The sequence below is a fragment of the Loxodonta africana genome, chromosome 7 (genome assembly GCF_030014295.1).
Source record: "Loxodonta africana isolate mLoxAfr1 chromosome 7, mLoxAfr1.hap2, whole genome shotgun sequence".
In the NCBI taxonomy this organism is placed as follows: domain Eukaryota; kingdom Metazoa; phylum Chordata; class Mammalia; order Proboscidea; family Elephantidae; genus Loxodonta; species Loxodonta africana.
In genome coordinates this window covers 94784131-94804814 of record NC_087348.1, presented here as the reverse complement: position 1 = coordinate 94804814, position 20684 = coordinate 94784131, and the positions used below count along the sequence as shown (strand labels likewise).

Sequence of the window (20684 nt, the reverse complement as noted above, 5' to 3'; positions counted from 1 at the left end):
TCTAAAATTATTAACCACCACTTTCATGAATACTCAGTTGGAGAAAAATTTTCAGAATTAAAAGCAGGACCAGATTAAGGCATGCGACGGCCCTAAGGACCAATACTCTGTGGTGTCTTCTACTCTGCTCACTCACACATTCAAACGGGATATGTGAGTTATATATATACGTATACATATATATGTGTGTCTTAGCTATCTATGATGTAACTTCTTTTAAAATGTGACTATAATATTAGCGATTGAATGCAAAAGTGGTGTATACCATTTTAGTGGAATGAGATGAAATAGATTATAAATTTTTTATTGGGTACAGGGTACTAATATTTTTACTATATGTCTTAGTCATCTAGTGCTGCTGTAACACAAATACCACAAGCGGATGACTTTAAGAAAGAGAAGTTTATTCTCTCATAGTCCACTAGGCTAGAAATCCAAATTTAGAGTGCTGTCTCCTTGGGAAGGCCTTCTCTCTCTGTCACCTCTGGAGGATCAGTCTTCCACTGGTCTGGGAGCATCTCAACGCAGGAACCTGAGGATCAAAGGACGTGTTGTGCTCCCGGCACTCCTTTCTTGGTGGTATGAGGTCCCCATGTCTCTCTGCTCGCTTCTCTTTTATATCTCAAAGAGATTGGCTTAAGACACTACCTAATCTTGTAGACCCCATCAATATAACTGCTGCTAATCCATCTTGTTACATCACAGTGGTAGGATTTACAACACACAGGGAAATCACATCAGATGATAAAATGGCAGGCAATCACATAATCATACAAGAGAATCATGACCTAGCCAAGTTAACAGATATTTTGGAGGGACACAGTTCAATCCATGATACTATATACCACATTTTCTATGAAAAGAAATTCTATAACAAAGAAAATGAGTCAGTGAACTTAGTTGTTTCAACAATCAATGTAAAATTCTGTTGACCTCCCACAACGAAAAGTTGACTTTCACCAATTTTGTTTTAAACGGCCTCATACTTCAGTTTTGATGCTTGTTTTATAATAAATTCTATAATTACAAATGAAAAATGTCATAAAAGAAAACTTAATAATCAGAAAACACATTACAACAAATGACTATATTTTATTTTTAGATAGGTCTTTCATCTCTGTTATAATTTAAAACATTTTTTCTGTTCTTTGCTCTTACAAATTCTTCAACGATTTCATCAGAATTAAACTGCTGAAAAATATCTACTTCGCTACGTAATAAGGGTAATGAATTGAGTCTTTCTTGAATCATTGTTGTATGCTGAGAGTTTTTGAGTCTCTTGAAGGATGAAAATGAGTTTTGTGTTGTGCGGTTTGTGTTCATTAAAGTTAAAATATGCACAATGTAATTTCAACATTGGTAAATATGCATTGTATTTTATCTTCTATTATGGAATCATACATGCCTACATGAGTAAAATTTGTCTTTACCTAATCTCTAAACTTAGGTCTCATTTAAGAACAAAATTGTCACACTTCTCCATAAAGCTTTGTATTTAAGTCATTGGGATAAGCCTGCACTAATTTCTTGGATGCCTTTATGCATTCTTCATTATGTATATCCACATTCTTTAAGAAGGAAAATCTATGTGAAAGAACTGCATATACTTTTGCCCTTCTTTTCATGCAAGATTCAAATGTGTCAATGACGGTGTAGTGTGTGCTTACATGAAATTGATCTCTGGGACTCAGTATTTCTGGAGTACTTCTGTCATTTACTTGTTTCTTTCTAATGCTTCTGTGATGCTGAATTGCTTGATAATCAGTATTTGGTAGTACTTGTTTTGTTGTGTTCTCAAATTTTTCAAAATCTTCTCTTAAATTATGTAAATACCTATTAATGACTGGTAGAGATCTGAGCATGTCTTCAAATTTACTTTTGAATCATGGCGAGTTTGACTTAATCTGATGAAAACTCTGCAATATATTATTCCACATAACCAGCATAAATACATACTCTCGTGCTTGCATCTTGTTGGCAAATTTTTCAGCTTCTCTTTTGGTATCTCCTTTTTGTGTCTTCTCTTCAGCAATATTTCCTGAGGCATCTAGAATCTAAGATTAGGGTTTCAGGATTGCAGTTGTTGTTACAGCACGTGCTTCCCGTTGTGTGTTAGAAAGGCATTTTAATACTCAATCATTGCCTAAATATGTTTTAAGAACATACCATGAGTACCCATTGCTGTTGAGTCAATTCTGACTCCTAGCGATCCTATAGGGCAGAGTAGAACTGCCCCATAGGGTTTCCAAGGAGTGGCTGGTGGATTCAAACTGCCAACCTTTTGGTTAGCAGCCAGGCTCTTAACCACTGCACCAGCAGGGCTCCATTAAGGTGGCAAAATATGTGTAGAGTAACTGATCAGCGGGAAAAAAATCAACTGCTTCCAGACAACAATCTACTTCATTACGTCCTACAAGTTTCAGTGAATGTGCAGCACATGGTATGAAAATGGCACATGCATTATGTTCTAAAATTCTCTGTTTCATGCCTTTATAATGCCTTGACATATTGGCAGCATTGTCATAGGACTGGCTTCTGCACGTAGAAAAATCTAATTTTCAAACTTCACATAAATAGTGAAATACTTGATTTGCAGTTTCTTTATCGGTATGAGTTTATGCTAGTAAATGTTACAAATCGCTTGACAGGTTTTCCATCTGTTGGAGATACGTATCTTAAAACAATACCCAAGTGATCTGTATGAGAAAGATCAGGATGCAATCTACAGACAAACTGAAATAGCAAGCTATACTAATTTCATTGAAAATAGTTGATCAAACTTTATCACTTATTACATTGATTAATTCCTCACACATTGTTGTAGACATATACAATGGGTTGCCCTTTCCTGTGTTACCATATTTTGAGATGTGACCTGCTAAAAATGGATCACAGTGGACAATGAGTTCAAGTAAACCCCCAAAATTTCCACTTTGTGGGGACTTAAACACTTCATCTCCTCATTGAAAAGATAGTCCACATTTAGTGATTATTATAATGACAGCAACAATGCGTTGCAAAATTTCTTTCCAGTACTAACATTCTTCATTGTGTTTTCAGCTCATAAATTAAGCCAAAACCATGTCTTCAGATTAAGTGTGAGAACATACAATCTCTGTGAATTGAACTGTTTTCATGTTTATCAAACATATTCACGTTGCGCCAATTGCTAAATACATCCGTAGCAAATCGAGAATTAAATGATTTAGAAGTGAATAGTTTGAAAACAAAACAACGTACAGAGCTGACTGATGGAGAATACAGTAGCCACTCCCTCTCATAATTTTCACCATTAGCTTTGCACTGTAGAAATATATTCCGGCTACAGAACCTTGCTTATTTACTATCCAGAAATTTTCAACACGAATTTTCAAATGGTCCACCGTGATGCTGACAATCTCTTGGCCCTGTTTTGATTCAGTAATTTACATCATTAGGAGGAAAATTATTTCAGAAAACAGGATTTGTATTTCTGTTGATGTGACAATTTCAGATTCTAAAATAGTTTCACTTGCTACACCACTATTAATTTTTTCTTAGTACACCGAGGAATAGGTACAGAATTAGGAATAAATTCTGTTATATTTGTATTGCTATTAGTAATTTCAGCACTAGGGGTACTACTAAAGCTATTTGAGATACAATGGAAAAAGGCTCTTCTAATTCATTACGTTTTAAAAAGGAGGTTAATTTTGTAATTGTCTTTAGAATTCACGAATCCTTTTATCTTCTGCAGCTTTCATTTTTGCACTTCACTTAGTTATTGCTGTTTCATTTTAGGGATGAAAAATTATATCACTTTTTAAATTTGGTTCTACCATAGCAAATAATTTTGAATAAATAAAATTTATAAAATAAAATTTACATTAAAAGTTGGATGGTAACACAAAAATTTATATTTTAGAATTATTAAGTAAAAAAAAAATTGATTTGGAACATGTCATTTTGTTCTTCAGATCTTAAACAGTCAAAAGAAATAGTATAAGGCAGTCAGAAATAATTTCATTCGCTTGTCCTGTGATGTTTGTTGGAGGCCCCTTGCAGATCTCCATGAGTGTTTTTGTCTTGAAATAGTACTTAAAAGCCTGCACACTCACGTTCTGTCCTTTGGTGCTGTGTCTTCACAGTTATTAGACTACTGTCAATACCCAGTGGGGGCACTAGCGATCGCAAAGAGTGTACCAATAAAGGGTATGTTCAGCCTGAAGACACGTTTTGGTTTGCTTTGCACGGGACGTTTTATTTATTTGTGGGATTGTTCAATGCCCATATTTGGAGTTATGTACATAATTGATGTAATAATAGCACTTCTCAATAAGCAAGTTTGTTTTGTGAGTTATAACAATATCTATTAATTTCTTAAAAGAAAGTCAGTCTGAAGGGAAATGGAAAATACATTTATATAATTTTTATTATCTATTCATTTATTTCCTTCAGGAAATGTTCACTTCTCTTACATGGAGATATGTAAATATTCTGATAAAATATAAATATAATGTTCTGATGAACTCCCTGTGTTCCTTTCTTAGAAGATGAATCTAGAGGCACACTCGTTGAAAACAGAAGTGTATTTTGCATAATAAATATATATTCAATTTTGTGTCCTCTTAATGTGCCTAGTACCTCATTGATTAGCATACATAGAGTAATATCAAGCACTGTGTCTCTCACAACAGAGAATAAGAACAAAACTTACCTGATACAAAATTAAACATTTTTGTGTTAGATAAATATTAAGATTTCCAGTAATTTTTGGATTTTGCTATATTAGTAATGTATTAAATTATTACCCATGTTAATATTATATTAAATGTGCTAGATTACATATACATGTATGCCAAATATATTTTAAAGTTATAAATATTATTGTGTACAAAACTTAGGACATAACTCTGTACATAAATGCTATACAGCATTTAAAAGTAACTTGATTGAATTCGAGTTCCCTCACTTCTGTATGTCACCTTGGACTGTAGTTCCCATTGGTTGTTTACCAGGATGTGTGCAAGAGCGTACCCTTGTGTTTATATCATGGCAAAGAGCATTGCTGGCCCTTCTGGCTGGAGTTGCTGTATCAGCAGATGTGAATGTTCTCTCAAAATGGATCAGAGATCTGTTATCTTAATATTAATTATATACATATTAATGGAAACCCTGGTGGTGTAGTGGTTAAGTGCTATGGCTGCTAACCAAAAGGTCAGCAGTTCAAATCCACCAGGCACTCCTTGGAAACTCTATGAGGCAGTTCTACTCTGTCCTATAGGGTCGCTATGAGTCGGAATTGATTCAACGGCAACGGGTTTGGTTTATGTATATATTACTTATAAAATGTCGTTGCCCAGTAATTGCTCATGTTGGATACAGTTGCATATTGGGTGAACGTAGCAACAGTTAGATTCAACAGACCTCCCCCACCTCTTGTTTATTAGAAAGAAATAGTATTAACTCAGGAGACCTGCTGAGATAAGGAGGGGACTGTAGGACACAGACGTCAACAAAGGTTTTGAAGTGGTAGGGGCTTCATAGCTTAAACAACCTTTCATGTGGGTGTCCTCGTGACCCTGGATTAACTTTTATTTCCAGCTGGCACGTTCTCACACACTGGAGCTGGTATCAGTTTTATTTAGTGCCTTGCTGGTTTCCTTCCACTGCAGTGCTCACTTTTCCTTGTGTCCTGTCTGCTTGGCATCTATGGGTCTTTGCTTTGGACAACTGGTGCCCCTGTTTTTTTTGATGCTCTAAGCAGATGCCTACCTTGTTATTGGGTGATCTGTCCCTGATTAAAAGCACCTAGGAATAAAAAGGTAACTTTTTATTTCATATCCTTCCTCTTAGATTTAAGGATAAATTTTTCAGGTAATTGTGAATGTTCCAGAGACAGGGTCTTCCTTGGAGAGAAATATATATATTCAAGGTGTGATCATTAAGGTTGTGTATCAATTTGGCTGTGGCATGATTCTCAGTGGTTTGGCAGGTATAATGTAGTTTGGCAGCTGTATGATGATACAATCACTTCCATGATGGATTTGATACGTGATCACTTCCATGATGGGATCTGCTGTGAGTGGCCATTCAGTTGAAGCGGAGTTTCCTTGGGCGTGTGGCCTGCACTGAATATACGTGGACTTTCTGACAAGGCTTTTGGGCTTTTACTCACACTGGATCCTGCAGCTGGCTCCTGTTTGTCTGACCTCCAGTTCTTGGGACTTGAGCTAGCAGCTTATCCGCCATCTTGCCTGCTGATCACGGGATTCATTCGTCTTCGTAGCCTGTGAGCCAGAGCCCTGCTGTCTGACTTGTTGATCTTGGGTCGCCAGCCCCTGCAGCTATGTGAATCAGGGGAAGCCTCCAGCGTGACCCACAGATTTGGGACTTCCTGGCCTCTACAACCACGTGAGCCATTTCCTTTATATAAATCTCTCTATTTTTTTTTTTTATACAGATATTTATATACTTCACTGGTTTTGCCTCTCTAGAGAGCCCAGCCTAAATCACAAGGTCTTGCTAGGCTTTATAAAAATTCCCATAGACATTTTTCTGCATTCCAAGCCATGAAGCAGGCTGTTGGATATACCTCTGTGTCTGCATTTTCTGTCTCTCTGGCCATGGGAGGTTACTCATATAATGCCTTTTTTGTCTTTTAGCATTGGAAAATTATGTGTGCTTTACTGTCTATTTCTCAACCAGAAGATTTTTCTTACATGGTTACCCCTCTATGTTGACAGCATTTCTATTTACTTTTACTTTTTTCAAATAGAAAATGACTCTAAAGTTATGTTCTTCCCTCCTAATCATAACTTAGATTGATCTAGTAGTTGAAAAATAATTATAAAAGCTTCCATTTATCGAGCCTTTATTATGTGTAAAGTTCTGTGGTTAGTAGAACACAGATTCTGTTTCAAATCCTGCCCTACCCATCGTTTCCTGTGTGACTTTGGGAAGTTTCTGATCATCAGTTTTCTCATTTGTAAGTTAAGGATGACAATGGTACCTACTGGAAGGAATGGCTGAAAGAGGGAGGTAATTCTTGTAATGCACAGAGCAGAATGCTGGACAAATGCAAAAGCACAATAAATGTTAGCTGCTGCTTTTATCATCTCCATCCATACAAACTATGTAAGAAACCAAAAACCCATTGCCATCGAGTCAATTCCAACTCATAGCAACCCTATAGGACAGAATAGAACTGCTCCATAGGATTTCCAAGGAGTGGCTTTTGGATTCAAACTGCTGACCTTTTAATTAACAGCAAGCTCTTAACCACTATGCCACCAGGGCTCCTATGTAGTATGTAGTGGGCATTATTATCCCATTTTTTAAATGAGGAAACTAAAGCTCAGAGCGGTTAGGTAATTCATCACTGACAGTTGGTCAGTTGTGCACCTGGGCTTTAAACATAGGCCTGACAGATGCCAGAGTCCAAGTTCTTTTACCACTGTGCCTTTACAGGTATTCCCTTGGCCATCGTTATATAGCCATAGTCCCAACTTCCCTCAGGTTTAACAGGGATCATATCCGGAGTTCTCGTATAAAGTTAAGCAGCTTCATTTAGCTCAACAAATGTTTGCTGAGTAGTAATATGTAAATGCATCATAGAAATTTTATACAAAAGGTCAACATTAGCAAGGCATCCTTCTTTTCCTTAAGGACAGTATGTACTCTAGTAGGGAGAATAAGTCTTTTTCCCACGTAGCTGTAATACAAAGCTGATTGCAATAAATTCATGAATAGGACTTTATTCAAAATCATTCCCAGTAAGTATCTCTAAATTATAACAAATGAAACAGTTATACATTAAATAATTGTGTAATGTTGATGACCTGATTACGATCACATTTTCAGTGATCAATATTCTCTTTCTAGTCCATCAGGCCACTGTTAACAAGATATTTTAACCTTGCCATTTTGACTCTGAGAATGTTTTAGACATATTATTTTAATCAGAGTTATATGAACATTGAGAAACTATTTTCCAAAGAGATATCTATTTAATTTCTCAATCGATTTTCTATAAACTACAGTTGTTAGTTGCTGTCGAGTCGATTCCGACTCATGGCAATCCCATGTGTACAGGGGTTTCCAGAACTATGACCTTTTCAGAAGCAGATTGCCAGGCCTATCTTCTGAGAAACTGCAGTGATCTTATCTCAATTTTTTTTCTGTTTTTAACTTACAGAAGTTATTTTAATAGGATTATTTCCCCTGCAAATTTTGTAATAAAGAATTGACTAATCAGTTTTTTATCCTTGTGGCGTTTTATGAATTATAACTTTTATCATTGTGAGTTTTCATTTGTATCATATTTTCATCATGTCTAATTTTCTCAGGCCCAATTTTACAAATTCAAATTTTGTGGAGAATGTTTTAGCCTAACAGTTTTATTTATAGCTTTATTGAGGTAAAATTGACATACAATAAGCTGCACTGATTTGAAGTTTACACATTAAAAAGTTTACACGTTAAAAAAATTCTGCCATATGTATACCCTCCTGGAACCATCACCTGAGTCAAAATAATGGACATGTCCATCACTCCTTTGCACTCCCTCCTACTGCCCTGTTCTTTCCCCAGCCCTGTCCCCAGACAAATCAGCATCTGCTTTCTTTGCCTCTCTGTAGATTTCTTTGCATTATATAGAAGTTTCTGTAATGAAACCACACAGTATGTACTCTTGTTTTTTTTTTTTTTATTTTAGAGGAGGGTCTGGCTTCTTTCACTTAGAATAATTATTTTGAGATTTATTCATATTTTCCATGTATGAATAGTTAATTCCTTTTTATTACCAAGTAGTATTTCATTGTATGGATACAACACAATTTGTCTATATATTCACTTGTTTATAGACATTTGGCTTGTTCTTAGTTTGGAGTTATTGCAAATAAAGCTGGTAAGAACGTTCATGTAAAGGTTTTGTGCGCATGTAAGTTTTCATTTCTCTAGGGTAGGTACCTGGGAGTGGAAGGACTGCATGATATGGTTAAGTATATGTTTAACTTTTTAAGAAACTACCAAACTGATTTTCAAAGTGGTTGTACCATTTCTTATTCCCACCAGCAAAGTATGAGAGTTCCACTTGCTGTCAACATCCTTAACATGCTTAACATTTTGAGGAACTGCCAAAGTGTTTTCCAGAGGGGCTGGACACCAGCAATGTATGCTGGCTGCTCTGCATCTTCCACAGCTCTTGGTAGTGTCGAATATTTTTGTTTTGCTTTTCTTTGTTTTGTTTTTTCCATTCTAGTAGATGTGTAATGGTATCTTACAGTGGTTTTAATTCGCATTTACGTAATGGCTAATGATGTTAAATATCTTTTAATGTGCTTATTTGCCATTCTATATCCTCTTTGGTTAAGTGTCTGTTGAAGTTATCATCTTCCCCCCCTTTACCATTTTTTCTCTTTTTAATTTTACTGTGTTTTAGGTGAAAGTTTACAGTGCAAGTTATTTCTCATTCAAAAGTTTATACACAAATTGTTGTGTTACATTGGTTGGAATCCCCTCAATGTGTCAGCATGCTCCCGCTTTCCCTTTACACCCTGGCTTCCCCTTGTCCATTCATCCAGGTTCCCTGCCCCTTCCTGCCTTCTTGTCTCTGTTGAAGGACACTCAGAGTGTTTCCATCTTTTTTGCTCTTGTGAATAATACTGCAGTGAACATGGGTGTGCATGCATGTATTCATGTGATGGCTCTTACTTCTGTAGGATATATTCCTAGGAGTAGGATTGCTGGATCAAATGGTATTTCTATTTCTAGCTTTTTAAGGAGGCGTCATATCGTATTCTATAGCGGTTGTACCATTTTACATTCCCTCCTGCAGTGCATAAGTGTTCCAATCTCCCTGCAACTTCTCCAACATTTGTTATTTTCTGTTTTTTTGATTAGTGCTAGTAATGCTGGAATGAACTGGTATCTCATTATAGTTTTGATTTGTGTTTCTCTAATGGCTAATGACCATGAGCATTTTCTCATTTGTCTGTTAGCTGCCCGAGTGTCTTCTTTAGTGAAGTGTCTGTTCATATCCTTTGTCCATTTTTTAATTGGATTATTTGTCTTTTTGTTGTTAAGATGTTGAAGCATTGTATAGATTTTAAAGATTATACCCTTGTCAGGTATGTCGTAGCCAATTGTTTTTTTTCCCACTCTGTAGGTTTTCTTCTTACTCTCTTGGTGAAGTCTTTTAATGAGCATAAGTGGTTAGTTTTTATGAGCTCCCAGTTATCTAGTTTCTCTTTGGGTGTTTGTGTATCATTAGTTATGGTTTTTATTATATGTATGCCACGTAGGACCCTTAGCACTGACCCTGTTTTCTCTTCCATGATCTTTATCATTTTAGGTTTTTTGTGTAGGTCTTTGATCCATTTTGAGTTAGTTTTTGTGTATGATGTGAGGTATGGGTCCTGTTTCATTTTTTTTTACAGAAGGACATCCAGTTTTGCCAGCACCGTTTGTTAAAAAGACTGCCTTTTCCCCATTTAATGGACTTTGGTTCTTTGTCAAAAATTAGCTGACCAAAGGTGGGTGGATTTACGCCTGGGTTCTCGACTCTGTTCCATTGGTCTATGTGTCTTTGTACCAGTTCCAGGCTGTTTTGACTACTGTGGCTGTATAGTAGATAGTGCGAGGCCTCCTACTTTGTTCTTTTTCTTCAGTAATGCTTTGCTTATCTGGGGCCTGTTTCCTTCCCATGTGAAATTGGTGATTAGCTTTTCCATCTCATTAAAGAACGCTGTTGGTATCTGATTGGGCTTCCATTATATCTGAAGATTGCTTTGGGTAAGATTGACATTTTCACAATGTTGAGTCTTCCTATCCATGAGCATGGTATCTTTGTTCATTTATGTAGTTCTGTTTTGGTTTCTTGCAGTAGTGTTTTGTAGTTTTCTTTGTATTGGTCTTTTATGTCTCTGGTTAGATTTGTTCCTAAGTATTTTATCTTTTTAGGGGCTATTGTAAATGGTATTATTTTCCTGATTTCCTCTTCAAAGTACACTTTGTTGGTGTATAGGAATCCACCTCATTTTTGTATGTTGGTCTTGTATCCTGCTATTCTTCTGAATCTTTCTATTAGTTCCAGTGGTTTTCTTGTGGACTCTTTGGGGTTCTCTGTGTATAGGATCATACCAGCTGTGAAAAGGGATAATTTTACTTCTTCCTTTTCAATTTAGGTGCCCTTTATTTCTTTTTCTTTCCTTACTGCTCTAGCTAGGACTTCCAGCACAATATTAAATAGTGGTGATAAAGGGCACCTTTGTCTGGTTCCCATTCTCAGGGAGAATGCTTTCAGCGTATCTCCATTGAGAATGATGTTGGCTCTTGGTTTTATATAGATGCCCATTATTATGTTGAGAAATTTCCCTTCTATTCCTATTTTATTGAGAGTTTTTATGAAGAATGGGTGTCCATTATTTTTAAAATTAGGTTGTTTGTTTTCTCACCTTTGGGTTTTGAGAGTTCTTTATATATGCTGGATACAACTTCGTTGCTCAGTATGTGATTTGAAAATATTTTCTCCCTTTCTGTAGCTTGTCTTTACATTCTCTCACTGGTGTTTTTGGCAGAGGAAATGTTTTTTTAATTTATGAAATGCAATTTATCAGTTTTTTCCTTTTGTGGATCATGGTTTTAGTATCATATTTAAGAACTCTTTGCCTAATCCAAGGTCACAAGGATTTTCTCCTATGTTTTATTTTAAAAGTATTATACCTTTACATTTTACATTTATGTATGATCTATTTTCACTCAGTTTTATCTAGGGGAAAGTTTAGGTCAAGGTTCATTTTCTTGGGTATAGATATCCAGTTGTTTCAACACTATTTGCTGAAGAGACTATACTTTCTCCATTGAATTGCGTATACACCTTTGTCAAAAACAATTTGGCCATATCTGTGTAGGTCTGTTTCTTTTTTCTTTCTTTTTTATTGTGGTAACATAAAATTTACTGTTTTAAGGTTTTGACTATACAATTCAGTGGTGTTACATACATTCATAATGTTGTGTTACCATCACTTCTATCTATTTCCAGATCTTTTCATCATCCCATATAGAAATTATATACCCATTAAACAACAACTCCCCTTTTTCTCCTCTCCTCAGCCCTTGGTAACCTCTATTCTATTTTCTGTCTCTATGAGTTTGCCTCTTCTAGGTACCTTGTATAAGTGGAATCAAACAGTATTTGTCCTTTTGTGTATTTCACTTAGCCTAATGTCCTCAAGTTTATAGTTATTGAATTTATCTCTAGGTACTTTATATCTTGAATGCTATTGTGAATGATACTGTTTTTGATTTCTTTTTCCATTTGTTCATTGTTAGCATATACAAATAAATTTTATTTTTGCATATTAAATTTGTTTTACAACCTTACTAAATTTATTTTAGTAACATATACTAAATGTATTAATTCTCATGAGGAACCTGTACGTAGACCAAGAGGCAGTCTTTTGAACAGAACAAGGGAATACTGTGTGGTTTAAAGTCATGAGAGGTGTGTGTCAGGGTTGTATCCTTTCATCATACTTATTCAATCTGTATGCTGAGCAAATAATCTGAGAAGCTGGGCTATATGAAGAAGAATGGGGCATCGGGATTGGAGGAAGACTCATTAACAACCTGTGTTATGCAGATGACACAACCTTGCTTGCTGAAAGTGAAGATTACCTGAAGCACTTACTGATGAAGATCAAAGGCTACAGCCTTCAGTATGGATTATACCTCAACAGAAAGAAAACAAAAATCCTCACAACTGGCCCAATAAACAACATTATCATAAATGGAGAAAATGAAAAGGATTTCATTTCACTTTGATCCATAATCAATGCCCGTAGAAGCAGTAGTCAAGAAATCAAGCGATACATTGCATTGGCCAAATCTGCTGCAAAAGACCTGTTTAAAGTGTTAAAGAGCACAGATGTCACTTTAAGAACTAAGGTGTGCCTGACCCAAGCTTTGGCGTTTTCATTGGTCATCATCCCAAACAGAAACCTTGTACTCATTAAGCAGTCAGTCCCCATTCTCCTAGCACCCTAAAGCTTGGCAGCCACAAATCTGCTCTTTGTTTCTATGGATTTACATATTCTGGGTAATTCATATAAATGGAATCACACAATATGTGGTCTTTTGTGTCTGCCTTCTTTCACTTAGCATAATGTGTTTTGAGGTTCATGCACATTGTACCATGTGGCAGTATGACTGAATATATCCCTCCATCCATTGTATGGATATACTACAATTCTTTATCCATTCATCCATTGATTGATGGACATGTGTGTTGTTTCCACCTTTTGACTATTTTAAATGGTTTTTGTTTGGATAAATCCAAACCGAACCCATTGCCGTGGAGTCAATTCAGACTCATAGCGACCTTATAGGACAGGGTAGAACTGCCCCATAGGGTTTCGAAGGAGTGGCTGGTGGATTCAAAGTGCCAAACTTTTGGTTGGCAGCCGAACTCATAATCACTGTACCACCAGGGCTCCAAATTTGTATTGCCAGGAGTGGGATTTAAATACCTGTTTTAAATTCTTTTGAGTATGCCAACTCTATGTTTACCTTTTTAATAAACCAGGAAACTGTTTTCCAGTGATTAAATATTCAGGAATTTTGCAAAGTGGTTTTACCAGTGGTAGCTGAAATTGGCCAATGTAGGAGTATTTACACCATGGAAATTTGCAAATGCTACAAATAAGGAATTCCTTTCTCCTTCTCCCCCTCCTCCCCCTGCCCCTCTCTTTTTTCCCTTTTCCTTAGGAGATCCAGTTTACCAGCACACTACGCTGCTAAGGGAGCAGAGGCACTGAATTCAGTCCTTTATCCCATTGCAATGTGAGCCTATTCTGTCATATTCCATCATAAGTCATCCCAGGACCCACTGCTCCTGGTGATTCAGACAACAGCCTTTCAATAACATGGTGGCTTTTCCTTTTGTAGATGATGAGAGCGAGACTAGATCTAAATACCCTGTGGGTTCTCTTTTTATTTCAGAGATTATAAAGCCGCTAACATCACCATCAACTTATATGTCGTCAATAAGCCTTGGCTCTTCTCACTGGCCTGGTGCTCCAGAATTCATTCAGTCACCACAGACAACATTAAGCTCCTGAGTGAGATTGATCACCCTCACTTCTTCATGGTGAGCTGGTTGCCCATATTGTTCTTCCAAGCCTGGTACCATAGGGATCTATGTCCTCCCACCTCACCCTACATTACCCACTGTACAGTCCACTAGGGAGCTATTTAAGAGTAGAGATTTCTTTGATATTGGAGATATACCATTATCCCTTCTCTCACCTAGATCCTTCTGTGATTTGCAGGGAGAGATTAATTAGTATTGCCATTTATTGAATTACTTCTAAAATATGCTTTTGGATATTTAACCCTCTAAGTTAGCTACTGTTATCATTCCCATGAGGAAATTGAAGCTCCTAGAGTCTAAGATCCTTCTGCGAGGTCTCATGATGTGGGATTCAGAATGAGGTCTGACTCCAGAGCTTTGTTACTTTCCTAAAGGCGTGGCAACAATGAATAATGGCATGGAGTATGAGGAGAAAACCAAGTGTATGAACAAAAGTGAAAACTAACCATCACAAGTTGCTTTTGCACCTCTGTCAAAAATCAATTGGGCATATTTGTGTGGGTCTATTTTTGGGTTTCTACTGGGTTTCATTGGTATAAAAACTGTGTACCCTGAACAAAACACTTCTGAAGAAGGGAGCCAGTGTCCAGTTGCCTAGCTTGGTTTTCCCTTCTGACCCTACTACTGCTCATTGCCAGAGGCTTGGGGACCTGAAGGACCTGGGTTGTAATACCAGCCAAATCCCATCAGTTAGTGTCAGTGGAAGGAGCCCCAGCTAACCAGTTAACTGCTACAGAGTCCTTTTATCTTGTTTGGGTAGAGTAGATTGAGCAGGTTGGGGTACAATAGCATACAAGCAGAAAACAGTTTAAATTTTCCTCAATGACTTTTAAAACCTGCTTTGTGAGCTAGGCTTTTCCCTCCCCTGAATGAAATATCGCTTAGGTCCCATAGCTTTTCTAGCCACTCTTAGACACTTTTTTGAAGTTTACTTTTAGTTACAAAGAAGCCTCATCTCAGAATTTAAGTGCCTGTTCTAGAGTAATAACCCAAACTCCAAACTGTAGTGACGTAAAGCTTTTGGCAGAGAACGCTGAAGTGGGCAGAGGTCTCTCTGGTTTCCGTCTCCCTACTTCTGCCCTCCCTAATCCCCATTTCTAACCTATCAAGGGTCAGGACCGGGGAGAGAAGGGATTAGGGAGAAGGGTTCAGAGCACTGTCTCACAGGGCCCATACTGCATTTAAGGCCCTGTGATGGCAGATGTCAAATCTCTGAGCTCTCCTCTCTCTGGTGGTTTCCATGGGTTCCTGGAGATGACCTGCAGGGAACCTTGGATGACAGGTTTGTTGGGCCAGGAAAAGCTTCCTCACCCACCTGCCCCCATATAACTTCCCTCTCAGCCCTCCAGGATTCTGCAGTTTACTGCCCCCAAACTCTGTTTGGTGGTGTGTTAAGAGCTATGGCTGCTAACTAAGAGATCAGCGGTTCGAATCCACCAGTCACTCCTTGGAAACTCTATGGGGCCGTTCCACTTGGTCCTGTAAGGTTGCTATGAGTTGGAATCGACTCGACGGCAATGGGTTTTTTGTTTCCTTTTTTTGGTAAACCCCCTTTACGGGAGTCACATCACTCCTTTAATCACAGCCCCAACCTCCAAGTCAAGAAAGTACAGGCATCTCTCCCTTTTTGCCCAGCTATTTCAAGCTGAAATTCTAGGAAACACAGGCCAGCGGATCTCCAAGCAGTCTCCTTGAAGCCCCTCTTAGTTGGCCTGAGGTGAGAGGAAAGCAACCTGCCCCTATCACCACGGGTGGGGTGGGGAACACAACACGTAGACAACTCTAAGAAATCCTCCATGGGAATTCAGCAGAGGCCTGTGGAGAGGACCTAGCTCCTCACTTTGGAACATGGGGTCCTTAGACCCCTGTTCTGTCCTGACCTGTGGAGCCTTACTTGAAACAGCAAGAAAAAGTCCCACTTAAAGAAAATCCACCTTTCAGGTTTTCTGTGTCAGGATTAAATGAAATATTATGAGTTATAGCGCTGTTGTTTTGAGTACTGAGTAAACTGTGAGTTGTGGGTGTGAGCCCAGGACAGAGACCAGTCAAGGTGGGAAATAGGGACTGGAGGCAAAAATGTGTGTTCAGCCCAACTCCAGTAGGCAGGGTCTGTGGTCAGGGCTTTTTTAATGTTCTGTAGAATTTCTATATATTTTTCTAACATTTTTGTTCTTTTTAATAGGTTATAAATATAAGCTTGTTTATTACATAAAATTCAGTCATTACAAAAATGCATAATTCTGAAAGCAATACATTCCTCCATAACCCTATCCCCCCAAATCAGTAATGTCTCATTCAAAGTTGTCCCCTTGGGAGGCTACACATTTACTTAAGTGCTACCACTGTTGCTGAAAGCCTTTTTTTTTCTTTTTAATGTTTGAATTGGTAATAAATTCATGTGTTTCAAAATTCAAAATATCAAAAGATATAGGTGGAAAATCTTCCCTCCACACCTGGCCGAGGCTTGTTTAAAGGGCCCAATATACAGTTCCAGGCTCCTGCTGTGTGTCACTGCTTCGGGGAGGTGGGGCCAGCATCTCACGCTCTGGAGTCAGATTGTGCAGATTCAAATCTTGGCTCCAGTAAACTTGAAAATCTTAATTAACCTGTCCATGCCTCAGTGTGTTGTTTTGTAAATTGGAGATAATAATATTCCAGTAGAAGTACTTTGATCCAACACAATTGGACTGTGATCATTGGTCAGTTAATTGAAAAAGTTAGTTGAAGCAGGGATTGATTAAAAAAAAAAAAAAGATATACATGCTATTAGGTAGCTTTTACTGCTTTTAAAAAAAATACCTCAAAACTTAGCAGCTTAAGACGAAAGGCATTATTTCTCATAATTCTGTATCACAGCTGAGTAGTTCCTCTGGTCTGAGCCAATATGGCTGGCTAGATGGTCTAGGATGGACTCACTCCTATGTCTGGGGCCTTACCGGGATGGTTGGGACAGCTGGGATGACTGGGTCTCTCTCCATGTGGTCATAAACCATCACGGAGGCTAGCCTGGATGTGTTCACCTAGTGGCAGAAGGGTTCCCAGCCTCAAGGGAGGCCAAGCCTCAATGCCCAGGCACTTTTCCAGGTTCTCCCAGTGTTGTTTCCTAATGCCTGATTGGCCAAAGAACATCACATGGCCAAGTCCAGATTCAAGGTGAGGGAGAAACAGACTTCACATCAGGATGGTGAGGAGCAGCAAAGCCACATGGCAAAGAAGCCTGCAGAGAGGCTTGGGAGGAGTAGTGTGGTTGTTTTTGTAAATAGTCTACCACACACATGCCTTACACATTTTAATTTAATTTAAAATATTCATTTACTCAACTTTTGATATAGGGCCAAGGTCTTTTCTTTGAGGATACTTCAGCTGATTGAATTCTGTGTTCTCTTGGTTCTTTTAACACCCAACGAACCAGCTGTGATTTCTAATTTCTGTTTCTTTAAAGTGAAATAAGAAAGTCATTGGGAGAAAACAAATCTGAAGGAGGAATTCATCTACTTTTTTATAATTCCCCTACTCCAGTCTCTTACAGTATTCTACCCTCACCTAATTCAATTGCAGTTTATTTTTTATAGTGACCTGTCCTGTCTTCACTGAATGTTTCAAAGCATTGACTTAATTTTCTTGACAATGACATACTTTTTTTCACTCCAATTTTGTAGATTTAAGCAGTATTTAATTACATTGCAGAATTACAGTAACAAGTAGTACTGACCCAACTAAGCCATTTGGAGACAAGGGCAACTGATTCTTGGTGAACATACTGTTCACCCGCTGAGCGTCCTGGAGCAGTCAGTAGGGCAAGACGTCGGTCAATATGTTTCCCAGAGGGAATTAAGGGCCTTGGTTTAGAAGAGGCTTTTCATTAAGAGCTTCCACTATACCTGCCTCATGGGGCTGTTGCGAGGACATGAAAATACCTTCAAAGTTCTTAGAACACCTACCTGGCTCCTAATAAATACTCATTAAATGTTTGTTGTTATCATTACTATCACGATCCTTAGTGTTATTATTATTCAGTGCAAGGAAAGACCTTGAGACAGGGTTGAGAATGACCTGAGAAATAATAAAATGTGCCAGCCACAGTGGTATCAAGTGAAATTGGAGTAGGGGGAACATTGGAGCTGGGAAGGGAGGATCAAACTAGGGAATTGTGAAACTCACATAGGAGGACCCAAGAGATAGGACTGTAGGAATTGGGTGATTCAGGCAAGGAGCATGGAGAAGGGGCATGTAAGGTAAGGGGGTATTGTAATTTCAACATATTTATTTAAAGCAGGATAATTTAGAACAATGGTTCCCAAATGCTGGTTCACAAACTAGTTGCTTCAGCATCATCTGGGAAGCTTGCTAAAAGTGCAGAGATTCTGATTCCTTACGTCTGTAGTGAGACCCAGGAACCTGTATTACTAAAAGCTGCCCAGGTGGATTTGTACAGCCACGTTTGGGAACACCTGCCGTGAAAACACAGAGGACTAGAGGATAAGAAGCCGGGCTGTAGTCCTGGTCCGGAACAGACTTGGTATGGGACTTTTCTGGACCCAGCTTCAAATCTGTATAATAGGAAGAATTACTGTCAAGTGACTTTCTCAGACCTCTGTCTTGAGGGTCAAGGGAGATGAAGGGTATAAATTATTTTGTCCCTTGTAGGGCTCCCTGCATGTGTAAAGGGTAGTTCCTAGGATAGCAGCAGGTACTCTGTGTATTTGAGACCACCATGTCAGTCAGTGTTCCTCCACCTGGTCTATCCCCCCTTCTGTCCCTCTTCTAGCTCTTGTAGCAGAGCGAGGGACTTGGCCCACATGATCTGAAATCCCTTCCAACTGCAAAGTCCTTTAATTGTTACTCGTTTCATGTTTTACAGACACCAAGGTACTATATGTTCATATGGCTTCTCATAGATGGTATTTCTGCAGTTTTAATTTTTGCCATATTTTATTTTCACTGGTAAGTATATATTTATATATTTTAAATGATTTGCTTCCCAAAATAAAATGATAAATGGTTCTTACAGAAGTTAGAAAAAGATAGAAGTTAAGGGGGGAGGGGGAAGAGTTATATTCTTTTTGTAATCTCACTTGGGAAAATTCTCAGGAAGATGGTGCTTATAGTCTGAATTTCTTGTTTCTTCTCATTTTTTCTCATGCTTCCCGCTGCTCCTCACTCCCCTACTTTTTCCCCAACATTAGAAAATATTTTGACGATGAAGACTCTCAGCGAAGCTTAGCCAGTGCACACTACCACGGGTTCACTATGTAGCTTCTGGGAGAGGGCAGGAGTTGAAGGTTGGCCAGGACAAGTGCCTCCATATTCTCACGTTACAGGAAACAGAATATAGTGAGGTGCTGTGCAAAGAGCAAGTTCATCAACTGGGAAGCCTGGGTTTTAGCGCTGGCTTTACCCTTTAGTTGTTGAGTGAATCTGGGAAAATAACCATCCCCTTCTGGGCCAGTCTTTTAATCTGTCCAATAAAATTATATTTGAGAGACATTTCAGGGAAAATCCTACAGGATTGGAAGTTCAAGGTGAAAGGGGGAACATCCTGGTTGAAGACGTGTAGTAGCTTGAGGAGAGTGTGCTAGTTCAGGCCCCATTGTGGCTTGTCATTTCTTGATTTGTCACTTATCCTTTAAAGGGGGGAGGGGAGCACAAACCCTCTGCTTAAATGAGAATTTGGCTTCGTAGTTTTCCTTCCAGGCCACTGCCTTGAGTTATTGCCTTTTTTCAGAGAAGCCTGTGAGGTTCATGAATGATCTGCTTTTTTTCCAGGTGGAAAGGTGAACAGAGAGATAAAATGTACATAAGAGCCAACATTCACAAAGGTAAAGTGTAGCCCACTCCTATTTCTCCACCTCTACCCACTGGCTCCCTTAGAAAAAGTACAAGTTAACCTGACCCCCAAGCCCCTATATATTCAAATAGTGTAAGAAAATAATAAGAGTAGAAAACAAAGAATTTTTCCCGTTTTTAAGTGTTCTTAGTTGCATGCTACAGGAACCAATTTTGCCTCACCCACACAGAAAGAGAATCTATTGAAGAGCTATTTGGGCACCTCCAAGAGACACACCTAGAAGGTGCAGAACCAGGTTTAGAACCAGGGAAAGAACAAGGACGACTTGGCAGAAGCCAGGACCTCAGCCAGCACCACAGCCCAGCCCCATTCAGGCTGAGGAGAAGAGAGCCCTGAACACTAAACACACAGTGCCACATCTTGCGCCACGGCCACGTCCAGGATGAGCATGTACCGCTGCACCTGCTGCCGCCACTTCTGCCGCCAGAAGGCGTTCATTGCCCCTCACCTGTGAGGGTGTGTTTTCAGCACGTTAAAGGAATCGGTCCTTTGTCTTCTTTCTTACATAGTTTCTTATGAAGTCTTCAGTGTTCTTTTCTTCATCCCTCTGTTCATAGCGATTATTCCCTTTATTACTGATTTTCAATAATTTGATTATAGTTTATATTGGGCTGTGTGTGTGTTTATGAGAGAGAGTGTGTGTGTGTGTTTTTATCCTGCTTGAGTTTGTTGAACTTCTTAGATCATTACAGTTTTCAGCAAATT

The 20684-nt window shown here is 38.4% G+C and overlaps 1 protein-coding gene across 1 annotated transcript in view; it reads left to right on the top strand.

Moving 5' to 3' along the window:
- Nucleotides 1-19182, top strand: part of LOC100660903 (glycerophosphodiester phosphodiesterase domain-containing protein 4-like) — an 81523-nt gene extending 62341 nt beyond the window's left edge. The window contains exons 12-13 of the mRNA XM_064288734.1: nt 13981-14128; nt 18993-19182. Of these exons, the coding sequence (XP_064144804.1) occupies nt 13981-14128; nt 18993-19079 (235 nt within the window). The 3' untranslated portion in view covers nt 19080-19182. The remainder of the gene's footprint in view (nt 1-13980; nt 14129-18992) is intronic.
- Nucleotides 19183-20684: the final 1502 nt, after the last annotated feature.